Raw genomic sequence first — 12243 nt, forward strand, 5'->3', positions numbered from 1 at the left:
CCCCTCTCACCTCTGGTTTCTCGCCCCAGGTACGGTCCACAGTGAGCGACTTTGCTGTTTTCCTCACCATCGTCATCATGGCGCTCCTTGACTTTGTGCTTGGGATCCCATCACCGAAGCTCCAGGTCCCCCATGCGTTCAAGGTAACGGGATGTTTTGGCACATGGGGGTGCCACAAGGTGATGCCGGGGCAGGGCAGGGCTGAGTCTGGAGGAGATGCTGGTGGTGTGACCATCTCCTCTTCCACCTCCAAGTGCCTTGCTTCCTCCTGGAAACGAGAAGATGGCCCCAAAACTAGATACCTACGGGGGAAGTATCTAGAGGTGCTTGCAAAGAGGACACTGGCACTGCTGAAGCCCACGGGAGAGGGGGACATGAAGCCAGGGCTGGGAGGTGCTCTGACACAGGGAGGGAGGGGAAAATGAAAGCCAGTGGAGTGCCTGGGCTGGGAGATGATGCTGATGTGTGGGTTTTGTTGCAGCCTACCAGAGACGACCGCGGGTGGTTCATCAACCCCATAGGACCCAACCCTTGGTGGACGGTGTTGGCTGCGCTCGTCCCAGCTCTGCTCTGCACCATCTTGATATTCACGGACCAGCAGATCAGTGCCGTTATTGTGAACAGGAAGGAGCACAAGCTGAAGGTAAGGGCCTGCGAGAGATGACCCCAGCCCCAGCCCCTTCTGGGCTGCAGGTCTGGGGAGAAGCTCTTATTCCCGATGCTTTCTGAAGGCATTGGTCTGGGACAAGGTCAGGCTGCGTGGCAGGATGCTCTCCTGGATTAACGATGATGCAGGGAGCAAGTGACAGGGCAGTTCAGATGAGCAACCTTTTGGAGGAGCAAATTAATCTTGGAGCAATAGAGAATCGTGTTTTTGTTTTAAAATGGCAGCAGCAGCAGGTGTGGGGAATGAATTGTTTTGATGCCCTGTCAGGGATAACTCAGAGTCACACCTTCCTTGCAAGTGGTAGAATTTTCTTTGTGAATGAAAAAAATGGTTTGGTGATTTTGGGTTGTGGGTGTTTATTTTTTGGAGAAGTATGTATCGCACAAGCTCCCCATATCCCTTGTTTCTGAACTCCTGCCAGATTTTCATGCCAGGTGCTTGTGCAAAGCCTGCATACACCCTTACTTGTTTCCATTTCTTGTTTTGAATTCTGAAGAAGTTGACTTGTGCTCGAGCAGGGTTTGAGTCTGACTTGCGACGTTATCCTTGCTCTTGTGCTATGGGATGCTCTGTTTCTTGTTTTCCTGCCTGCAGAAAGGATGCGGGTACCACCTGGACCTTTTCGTGGTGGCCGTGATGCTCGGGGTGTGCTCTGTGATGGGGCTGCCCTGGTTTGTGGCTGCGACCGTCCTGTCCATCACCCACGTGAATAGCCTCAAAGTAGAGTCTGACTGCTCAGCTCCAGGAGAACAACCCAAGTTTCTGGGGATACGAGAGCAGAGAGTCACTGGCTTGCTGATCTTTGTGCTCATGGGCTGCTCTGTCTTCTTCACTTCTGTGTTAAAGGTGAGAGGAAAATGCAAACCACCCAACAACCGCGAGCTTGTTGGAGGTTACCGAAAAACAGTCCCCTCTCTGCAGGCCTGAGTAGTTAGTTGTGGAGCGGAGGAGGAGGAGGTGATCCCAACCCTTGGGGCTTGACCCACGGTGGGAACCAGCCTCGGTTAGGCTTTGCAGCCCTTCAGGCCCCCGTTTGGTGTGCTCGAAGCGAGCGAGCGATGCAACTGCTTGAATTTTCGGGTGTCTTTCAGGCCCGCCCATGTTTATGGGTTACAGTTGAGCATATTCAGACCAGCACATCTGCTCTCTTTCAAACAGGCAGCCCTGCTCTCTTTCAAACAGGCAGCCCTTTCCTGGCTGCAATTTGCTCCCCAAATGCCCCGGAGCAGCCGTTCCCAGGAGCTAAACACACTGAGGTCATCCCCGTGGGCTTCTGTCCTGGGTTCAGCTGGGATAGAGTTAATTTTTACAGGAACCTGGGAGGTGGGGGTATAGCCGGGACAGCTGACCTGAACTAGCCAAGGAGCTATTCCATACCATGTGACATCCTGCCCAGTATATAAATGGGGAGCGGGCCGGGGGGTGGTCTCTGTTTTCGGTGGGGGAAGTGGCGGAGCGTCGGGTCCCGGGTGGTGAGCAGTTGCACTGTGCATCACTCTTTTTGTATACTTTTTTTTTCATTAGTGCCGTTGTTGTTGTTGTAATCTCTTTTGTGTTTGTCCCAGTAAACTGCCTTTATCTCAACCCTCGAGGTTCCAGGTTTTTTTCCTTTTCTCTCCTCCGTCTCCTCCCCATCCCACCGGAGGGGGGCGGAGGAGTGAGCGAGCAGCTGCGTGGTCCTTTGTTACCGGCCGGGCTGAAACCACGATAGTCCTTTTTGGCGCCCAACGTGGGGCAGAAGGGTTGAGATAACGACAGATCTGGCCAGAGCGTGTTGAAACAAATTTGCCAAACGCATTTCTTAGATATATAGATGTTAGTCACAATGTTGTTTCATTTGTTTACATGGTGGCGTTTTGTAAGCTCTTATATGCTCTATGTATTGCCTGTAGTTGCGTATCTCATCTCTGGGAGAGTGATTGGGATTATCATTTTGCTGTACTGGGCAATGTCGACTTATGAAATGATTACATCACTGGTCATGAGGTTAAGCTGGTATCTGTATGAGGCAGTGATAATATTTCCATACTTTGGGCGCCTTCTGTCGGATTTTATTGGTAATTACACCCAATCCATGGGGAAATTAGGGGGGGATACCTCCCCCCGTCCGTTCACCTCCCTTTTCTCCTTCCGACTAATTACAACAGCTTTTGAGAATTTTGAATATCCTTGGGATGCACAAGCCAGTGTGCTGTTAGTGCTATGCCTCCTGAATATGTTTCAGGTCTTCTTTAGGGCTACAAAAAGGCTCTTTAAGAGTACCACTCAGAGATCTCCCCCAAAGCTGGATACTCATGGGTGGCACGGCATGTGGGAGCATATGGGCAAGTATCTAGAGAACTTCTCACTGCCAGTGACTTGGAAGTTCACTCCCGAACAACTACAGAACCCTTATGAAGTGACAGAATATTTGAAAGAAAAATGCTGTGGCTATTCCAAAGACATACAACTCGCCTCACTGTGCTGGGCCCTGGCCAGTATCTACCAAACACTGCTTGATATTATGCAGCACCCTCGGGGGGAAAAAGGGGAAAAGATGGAAAACAGGACAACATGCACCGTGGCTACCCAAACCCTGACAACAGACACCGTGGCTGCCCCTACCCCGACAACAAGCACCGTGGCTGCCCCTACCCCGACAACAAGCACCGTGGCTGTCCCTACCATGACAACAGGTACCATGACTACCCCTACCCTGGTGACAGACACTGCAGATAAACCAGAGAACCAGCCTGTGCCAGTATCAGTCGCCCCTGTACAGAAAAAGAAACACACAAAGAAATCAGTTCGCTTAGCGAGAGATGAAGATGAACCAGGGTCATCGCGAGAACAGGAGGTAGAGGCAGAACCTGAAATAATTACCCGATCTCTATCCATGAGTGAGTTGCGTGACATGCGAAAAGATTTTAGCCGCCACCCAGGTGAGCACATTGTGACCTGGCTGCTCCGATGCTGGGATAGCGGGGCTAGTAGTGTGGAATTAGAGGGTAAGGAAGCCAAGCAGTTGGGATCTCTGTCTAGGGAAGGGGGCATCGACAAGGCGATTGGGAGAAAAACACAAGTCCTCAGCCTCTGGAGGCGACTTCTGTTAGGTGTAAAGGAAAGATACCCCTTCAGGGATGAAGTTACATGTCACCAAGGCAAGTGGACCACCATGGAGAGAGGTATCCAGTACCTGAGAGAATTAGCCGTGCTGGAGGTGATTTACAATGATACAGAAAATGCGCAGTCACCCACAGATCCAGATGAAGTCCAATGCACACAACCCATGTGGCGGAAGTTTCTACGAAGTGCACCACCAACCTATGCCAACTCATTGGCAGTAATGTCCTGGAGAGAAGGCTATGGACAAACGGTGGATGAATTGGCTGTCCAACTCCGGCAATACGAAGGGAGTCTCTCTTCCTCCCTACGGGCCTGTGTCTCAGCTGTAGAGGAGTTGTCCCGAGAGTTCCAGCAATTCAAAGTGGATCTGTCCTCCTCCTCACCTGTACAGGCCCGCATCGCAGTTATTGGGAGTAAGCGTTCCTCTGCCCAAGAGAGAGGAGAGAGAAAGTACACTCGACGGGCTAACCTGTGGTTTTACCTGTGTGACCATGGAGAAGACATGAGGAAGTGGGATGGAAAACCCACTTCAGTCTTGGATGCACGGGTACAGGAGTTGCGAGAAAAAGCAACCAGAAAAGAGAATTCTTCTTGGAAAACTGCTGCTCCAGTTTCCCGTGAGCAGTCCCCCAGACGCAGTAGATGGGCTGATCTCATTTCTGATCCCCTTGAAGGGACTTCTGATTTACGTGTGCAGAAAGTGAGTAACGGATATTCTAACCAGGATTAGAGGGGCCCTGCCTCCAGCCAGGTGGAGGAGAGGGACAACCGAGTCTACTGGACAGTGTGGATTCGATGGCCTGGCACATCGGACCCACAGGAATATAAGGCTCTAGTGGACACTGGTGCACAATGTACCCTAATGCCATCTAGTTATAAAGGGGCAGAACCCATCTGTATCTCTGGTGTGACAGGGGGATCCCAAGAGCTAACCGTATTGGAAGCTGAAATGAGTCTAACTGGGAATTTGTGGCATAAACACCCCATTGTGACTGGCCCAGAGGCCCCGTGCATCCTTGGTATAGATTATCTCAGGAGGGGGTATTTCAAGGACCCAAAAGGGTACCGTTGGGCCTTTGGTATAGCTGCATTGGAGATGGAGGAGATTGAACAGCTGTCTACCCTGCCGGGTCTCTCCCAAGACCCTTCGGTTGTGGGGTTGCTGAAGGTTGAAGAACAACAGGTGCCAGTTGCTACCACGACAGTGCACCGGCGACAATATCGCACCAACCGAGACTCCCTGATCCCCATCCATAAGCTGATTTGCCAACTGGAGAGCCAAGGAGTGATCAGCAAGACTCACTCACCCTTTAATAGTCCCATATGGCCCGTGCAGAAATCCAATGGGGAATGGCGACTCACAGTAGATTATCGTGGGCTGAATGAAGTCACGCCACCGCTGAGCGCTGCTGTGCTAGATATGTTAGAGCTTCAATATGAACTGGAATTGAAGGCAGCTAAGTGGTATGCCACAATTGACATTGCTAATGCATTTTTCTCCATTCCTTTGGCAGCGGAGTGCAGGCCTCAGTTTGCTTTCACTTGGAGGGGCGTCCAGTACACCTGGAATCGACTGCCCCAGGGGTGGAAACACAGCCCCACCATTTGTCATGGACTGATCCAGGCTGCACTAGAAAAAGGTGAAGCTCCAGAGCACCTGCAATATATTGATGACATCATCGTATGGGGCAACACGGCAGAAGAAGTTTTTGAGAAAGGGAAGAAAATAATCCAAATCCTTTTGAAGGCTGGTTTTGCCATAAAAGAAAGTAAGGTCAAGGGACCTGCGCAGGAGATCCAGTTCTTAGGAGTAAAATGGCAAGATGGGCGTCGTCAGATCCCTGTGGACGTCATCAACAAAATAGCAGCTATGTCCTCACCGACTAATAAAAAGGAAACACAGGCTTTCTTAGGTGTTGTGGGTTTTTGGAGAATGCATATTCCAAATTACAGTCAAATTGTAAGCCCTCTCTACCAAGTTACTCGGAAGAAGAACGATTTTAAATGGGGGCCTGAGCAACGACAAGCCTTTGAACAGATTAAGCAGGAGATTGTTCACGCAGTAGCTCTTGGGCCAGTCCGGACAGGACAAGATATTAAAAATATGCTCTACACTGCAGCTGGGGAGAATGGCCCTACCTGGAGCCTTTGGCAGAAAGCACCTGGGGAGACCCGTGGCCGACCTCTGGGGTTTTGGAGTCGGGGATATCGAGGATCCGAGGCTCGCTATACTCCAACTGAAAAAGAGATCTTGGCAGCATATGAAGGAGTTCGAGCCGCCTCAGAAGTGGTTGGTACTGAAACACAGCTCTTCTTAGCACCTCGACTGCCAGTGCTGGGCTGGATGTTCAAAGGGAAAGTTTCCTCTACGCATCACGCGACTGACGCCACGTGGAGTAAGTGGATCGCACTGATCACACAGCGAGCTCGCATAGGAAACCCCAGTCGCCCAGGAATGTTAGAAGTGATCACGGACTGGCCAGAAGGCAAAGATTTTGGAATGTCGCCAGAGAAAGAGGTGACACGGGCTGAAGAAGCCCCGCTGTATAATAAACTGCCAGAAAATGAGAGGCAATATGCCCTGTTCACTGATGGGTCCTGTCGCATTGTGGGAAAACATCGAAGGTGGAAGGCTGCTGTATGGAGTCCTACACGACTAGTCGCAGAAACTGCTGAAGGAGAAGGTGAATCGAGTCAGTTTGCAGAGGTGAAAGCCATCCAGCTAGCGTTAGACATTGCTGAAAGAGAAAAGTGGCCAGTGCTCTATCTCTATACTGACTCATGGATGGTGGCAAATGCCCTATGGGGGTGGCTACAGCAATGGAAGAAGGGCAATTGGCAGTGCAGAGGTAAACCCATCTGGGCTGCCGCACTGTGGCAAGATATCGCTGTTCGGATAGAGAAGCTAGTGGTAAAAGTACGTCACATAGATGCTCATGTACCCAAGAGTCGAGCCACTGAAGAACATCGAAACAACCACCAGGCAGATCAGGCCGCCAAGATTGAAGTGTCTCAGGTGGACCTGGACTGGCAACGTAGGGGTGAACTATTTATGGCTCAGTGGGCCCACGATACCTCAGGCCATCAGGGAAGAGATGCAACATATAGATGGGCTCGAGATCGAGGGGTGGACTTGACCATGGACACTATCGCACAGGTCATCCATGAATGTGAAACATGTGCTGCAATTAAGCAAGCCAAGCGGCAAAAACCCCTGTCGCATGGAGGGCGATGGCTGAAATATAAACAGTGGGAGGCCTGGCAGACTGACTATATCACACTCCCACGAACACGCCAAGGCAAGTGCCATGTGCTTACAATGGTGGAAGCAACCACTGGGTGGCTGGAAACATACCCTGTGTCCCATGCCACTGCCCAGAACACTATCCTGGGCCTTGAAGAGAAAATTTTATGGCAACACGGCACCCCAGAAAGAATCGAGTCGGACAACGGGACTCACTTCCGAAACAACCTCGTAGACACCTGGGCCAAAGAACATGGCATTGAGTGGGTGTATCACATCCCTTATCACGCACCAGCCTCCGGAAAAATTGAACGGTACAATGGACTGCTGAAAACTATATTGAGAGCGATGGGGGGTGGAACTTTCAAGCATTGGGATACACATTTAACAAAAGCCACCTGGTTAGTTAATACTAGAGGATCTGCCAATCGGGCTGGCCCCGCCCAACCAAGAGTTCCACATACTGTAGAAGGGGATAAAGTCCCTGTAGTGCGCATGAGGAGTATGTTAGGAAAGACAGTCTGGGTTAGTCCTCCCTCAAGCAGAAGCAAACCCATTCAAGGGGTTGTTTTTGCTCAAGGACCTGGGTACACCTGGTGGGTGATGCAGAAGGATGGGGAGGTTCGATGTGTACCTCAGGGAGATTTGATTTTGGGAGAGAATAGCCAGTGAATTGGGCTGTATGATATTTAACTGCTAAATAACCTGCCAATGCATGTCATTGTATCTATAGTGTCTATATGCCATATCAAGGGTATTATTGTGAGAATTATCCAAATGACTACAGGATGGACTTTTGAAACTGAGCCAAGTACAACAGCGATAGAACTTGAACTGGCACCCACCAATTTCCTCAAGATCAACATCTTCGACCTGCAGACCAGGGGCATGAGTTACACCAAATGTACTAGCCACAAGTTCCAGAGGCAGCGTACAACAACCCAACATCTCACACCATCTTTCTCTTATCCTGAAGAACTGTTACAACAGATAGAGCCCCAAAATCGATGGACACATTAGAGGGATAGCCCATAGGCTAAAGGAACACCGTGTGTGTGTGTGCGAGGTCAGGGGGTGGAGTCCATATACTTATATATAAGACAAGGAAAGTTGTAGTGGTTGATTGGGAAAAAAAAAAAAAAAAAGTAAGATCTGGGCATGATGTAGATGGTATAGAATAAGGGGTGGATAATGTCCTGGGTTCAGCTGGGATAGAGTTAATTTTTACAGGAACCTGGGAGGTGGGGGTATAGCCGGGACAGCTGACCTGAACTAGCCAAGGAGCTATTCCATACCATGTGACATCCTGCCCAGTATATAAATGGGGAGCGGGCCGGGGGGTGGTCTCTGTTTTCGGTGGGGGAAGTGGCGGAGCGTCGGGTCCCAGGTGGTGAGCAGTTGCACTGTGCATCACTCTTTTTGTATACTTTTTTTTTCATTAGTGCCGTTGTTGTTGTTGTAATCTCTTTTGTGTTTGTCCCAGTAAACTGCCTTTATCTCAACCCTCGAGGTTCCAGGTTTTTTTCCTTTTCTCTCCTCCGTCTCCTCCCCATCCCACCGGAGGGGGGCGGAGGAGTGAGCGAGCGGCTGCGTGGTCCTTTGTTACCGGCTGGGCTGAAACCACGACAGCTTCCTTGCATGTTCCTCCCACAAAGTAATCTCGTCTCTAGGCTAAAAGGAAGCCTGTGGCCTTTGCCTGTTGCCCCAGGAATAGGCAGAAGTGTTTCTTCTACCGCCAGAGAATGCGGCATAGGGTAGCACGGGTGAAATCGCCCATTTTCCTCCAACCTTTCTGGAAAATAGGATTATTCTGAGGAGAGGTAACTCCCAAGTTTAGCCTAAAGCAGAGCCTTAGCTCACTCGTGCGCACAAAATGGCAAAAAAATGGTTAAAATCTGACCCATCTCTAAGCCTGAATGGAAGCTGGAAAGCTTCAAGCAATTTTAGGCAGTGCCTGTGGAAGAGGATGGTAATACTGAAAATGCAATATGGAAAAAGAAATGATTGCATTCCTTTTTTTTTTTCCTTTCCCCCCCGCAGTTTATACCAATGCCTGTGCTTTATGGCGTCTTTCTCTACATGGGTGTGTCATCGCTCAGAGGAATTCAGGTACGGACTCTTTTACAGTGTGCAGCATGTCAGCTCCCTGGTATTTTGTCTCCGTAGCAGCAGGGAAAAAAGCAGTGGCATGGGAAAAGCTTCTCGCAGAGCAAGCAATGAAACTCTTTTGTGTAAGAAAAAGATTGGTGGAGGTACAGGAGGTATATAGGGCTGGGAGGACCAGGCAAGTTCAGCGCTCTCTGTTGCAGGGTTTAGGGCAGGTCAGTGTTTGTTTACGTGAAAGCGGGGGAATTCAGTGCAAAGAGAAGGCAGTTTCTACCACTGGTGGAAATCCTCGCGGGGGGATTCAGTGGGCTGAGAAATGCTAATAATGGAATGGCATGGAATAGTTGCCGTTTGGTGGGCAGCTCTCAGGGGCAAGCTGGTTGCTAGATGGAGCGAAGGGAAAATGGATGCTGCTCCCAGGAGGAACGCGGTGGGATCCAGGATTTCTGACGGCAAGCGAGATGCTGCAAAGTGCCTCCGCATCTCGAGAGGGCCAGAAACTTGCCGCAGTCCCAAGGTGGCAACCTTTCCCTTTTATTTTGCAGTTCTTTGATCGCTTGAAGCTGTTTTGGATGCCGGCGAAACACCAGCCGGATTTCATCTACCTGCGGCACGTGCCCTTGCGAAAGGTGCATTTCTTCACGGCGATCCAGCTGACCTGCCTCGTCCTGCTCTGGACCATCAAGGTGTCCCGTGCCGCCATCATCTTTCCCATGATGGTAAGAGCTGCCGCTGCTCGGCAGCGGGGTGTTTGCAGCGTTGGAGTGAGAGGTGGCATCATCTCTGAGCTCACCGCATCTTCCCTCTTATTCGTGAAGGTTTTGGCTCTCGTCTTTGTCCGGAAAGCGATGGATTTCTGCTTCTCAAAGCAAGAGCTCAGCTTTCTGGATGACCTTATGCCAGAAAGGAAGAAGAAGTGGGACGATGCCAGAAATGAAGCCAGAGAAGAAGAAGAAGAGGTAAGGCTTGCTGGGTCCTCGGGGCTGGACATCTCCGTCGGGCTGTGAGATTGCCTGTTTCTCTTACAGCTTGTCTGGAAATGTTGGGGGAAGATCAGCACTCAATTGAAATAGATCCCAGTAGCCTGGATCCCACGTTGTAACCTTTGTTTCCTCAAGTAGCAGTGAGCTGAACAGTTGAATACAGGTATAATTTTTAAAATGAGTCATTTTTCACAAAGGTCATTATCATTATGATGATTATTATTAGATACTGCTGCTGCTGCTGCTGCTGCTGCTGCTGGCAAGACTTGCTCATAATTGTGTTTTGAACACACGATCCCCCTGCCCCGAAATCTTTGGAGTGAACGGTTTCTCCCCTGCTGCACTAATACCTATAGCTGCCAAGGGGCAGAAGGGGAGGGCAGACTGCTAAGTTTGTGCTGGGCATTCAGCTTATCTCCACTTTGACCAAAGACAGAGAACGTGATTTGTCCCTTTTTTACATCAGGAGCCCAGGAGGGCAATGGAAACTGCTGCTGCTGCAAGTTCAGTTCAGCTGAACGTGGGGAAGACCAGTGACGTGGATATCCCAAAGCAAAGCAGTGACAGGTAAAGCCCCACCAAGCGCCAGGAACCCCGGCAAGATTAGCTTGAAGGTGTTTGGCAGAGTTTTCTCCACTTGCCTCTTTGTGGGGCATCCCACAGAAACCAGCAGGCAGCTTGGTGGGAAAATCAAATTCGGGGGCAGGGCTGCAGGAGGCGATTGCAGGGCTCTGACCCCAACCAGAGTGGCTGCAGCACTCGCTTTTGACCCCCAAACCTTGCCTCATCAGTGCCTTTATGGTAGCTGGAGATCCTCATACTTACACATGAGGAGTTGCAGGCGTGATCTGTACCAGAAGTGGCTTAGGAACCCGGACCGGGGCTAAGCCCCAGCAAGAGCCTTTGCACAGAGCTGTTGCTCTGCAGCTCCCCGGCTTGCCTCCCAAAACTCCTCATCCAGCAAAACCTCCCACACTTATGCAGAGCTTTGATTCTCGGGGCTCTGCTGTTCTTCTTGCTGATGCTAATGCCCTTGGTGGCATCAGTTCCCATAATCATGGATTGCTATGTAAAATATTTATTGCAGGACTGATCCTTCTGAGATTATTATCCTGGATGAAATGTCACAAATGACCGTATGGAAGGCTCTCACTTTGAAGACGGAAACTCTTTGAATCCAGGGAGGAAAAAGGTAAAGGATTGCACGTGAATGTGTCCGTGCTCCTCTGCAAGCGACAGCGCACGCCTACGCTTTTCCCACGCTTTGGCTGGCAAGGCTGAGCAAATGGCCTGTCCCTGGGAACAGCCAGTGAGGACTGTGGCATGCAAACCAGCTCCTCTCTGCTGGGGTGGTCCCCCGAACAGGGCTGAATCAGCAGCAGGTGGCAGGTCTTCCACTGATGATGCTCTCCCTCTTTTTCTCTTCCCTTCACCTTTCCCCACTCCCGCTTTTCATGTTTAGGAATCTTGACTTTGAAGGAGAGGAGTGAGAGCATGACTCGAGGATGTGCCAACGCAGACAGAGGGAGAAAGCGCTTTGTTTCAGTTGGAGGATTCCCATTAAAGCCATGCAGATGTTTTCAGTTATCCTTGGTGTGCTTCAGGTCTCTAGACCAGCAAGCTGAGGTGAAGGTCACAGTCAAGGGGAGTTTGGTGGTGTTAAGTCTGTGTGCGTACGTGTGTGGGTGGGTGTGGGTTTGTAGTGGTAGAGGGACTGCTACTGCTTTATCATTCAGTGCTCTTCTTTTAATACCTAATTCCTCCTCTTTTTTTTCCCCTCTTTTTTCGAAATGTAAACTGGGAATGTCCAAAATAATTTTCTGCTATATTTGATGCATTCTCCACTTTCTTCTTCATCACGACCGGGTTTTTGGTCTGGTTTGGGGTCCTAGCTTTAATTCACTCTTATGTCTCTTACCGGTACAAGAGGGATGCCCTCTGTGGCAGGGCAGCATGGAGAGCGTCCGAACAGTTGGCCTAAGGTGAAAGAAAAGCATTTGCTCCCTGCGCTCCAGTTTTACCTTTCTTGGTTGGTTTGGAAAGTATCACAATAACGTGTGATGAACTGACCATAAACCCCATTCCCCGTCCCCCTGTGCCACTGGGGGGGGTTGGTAGGGAATCCGGGAGTGAAGTTG

General features: G+C 50.3%; 1 protein-coding gene across 1 annotated transcript; it reads left to right on the top strand.

Moving 5' to 3' along the window:
* Positions 1–577: 577 nt before the first annotated feature.
* Positions 578–9817, top strand: LOC126046055 (electroneutral sodium bicarbonate exchanger 1-like; the record flags this gene model as incomplete). Its single annotated transcript, XM_049817903.1, has 4 exons — positions 578–643; positions 1262–1513; positions 9057–9125; positions 9668–9817. Coding segments are annotated over exons 2-4 (429 nt in total), but the record flags the coding sequence as incomplete, so codon positions are not given.
* Positions 9818–12243: the final 2426 nt, after the last annotated feature.

The sequence above is a fragment of the Accipiter gentilis genome, chromosome 15 (genome assembly GCF_929443795.1).
Source record: "Accipiter gentilis chromosome 15, bAccGen1.1, whole genome shotgun sequence".
In the NCBI taxonomy this organism is placed as follows: domain Eukaryota; kingdom Metazoa; phylum Chordata; class Aves; order Accipitriformes; family Accipitridae; genus Astur; species Astur gentilis.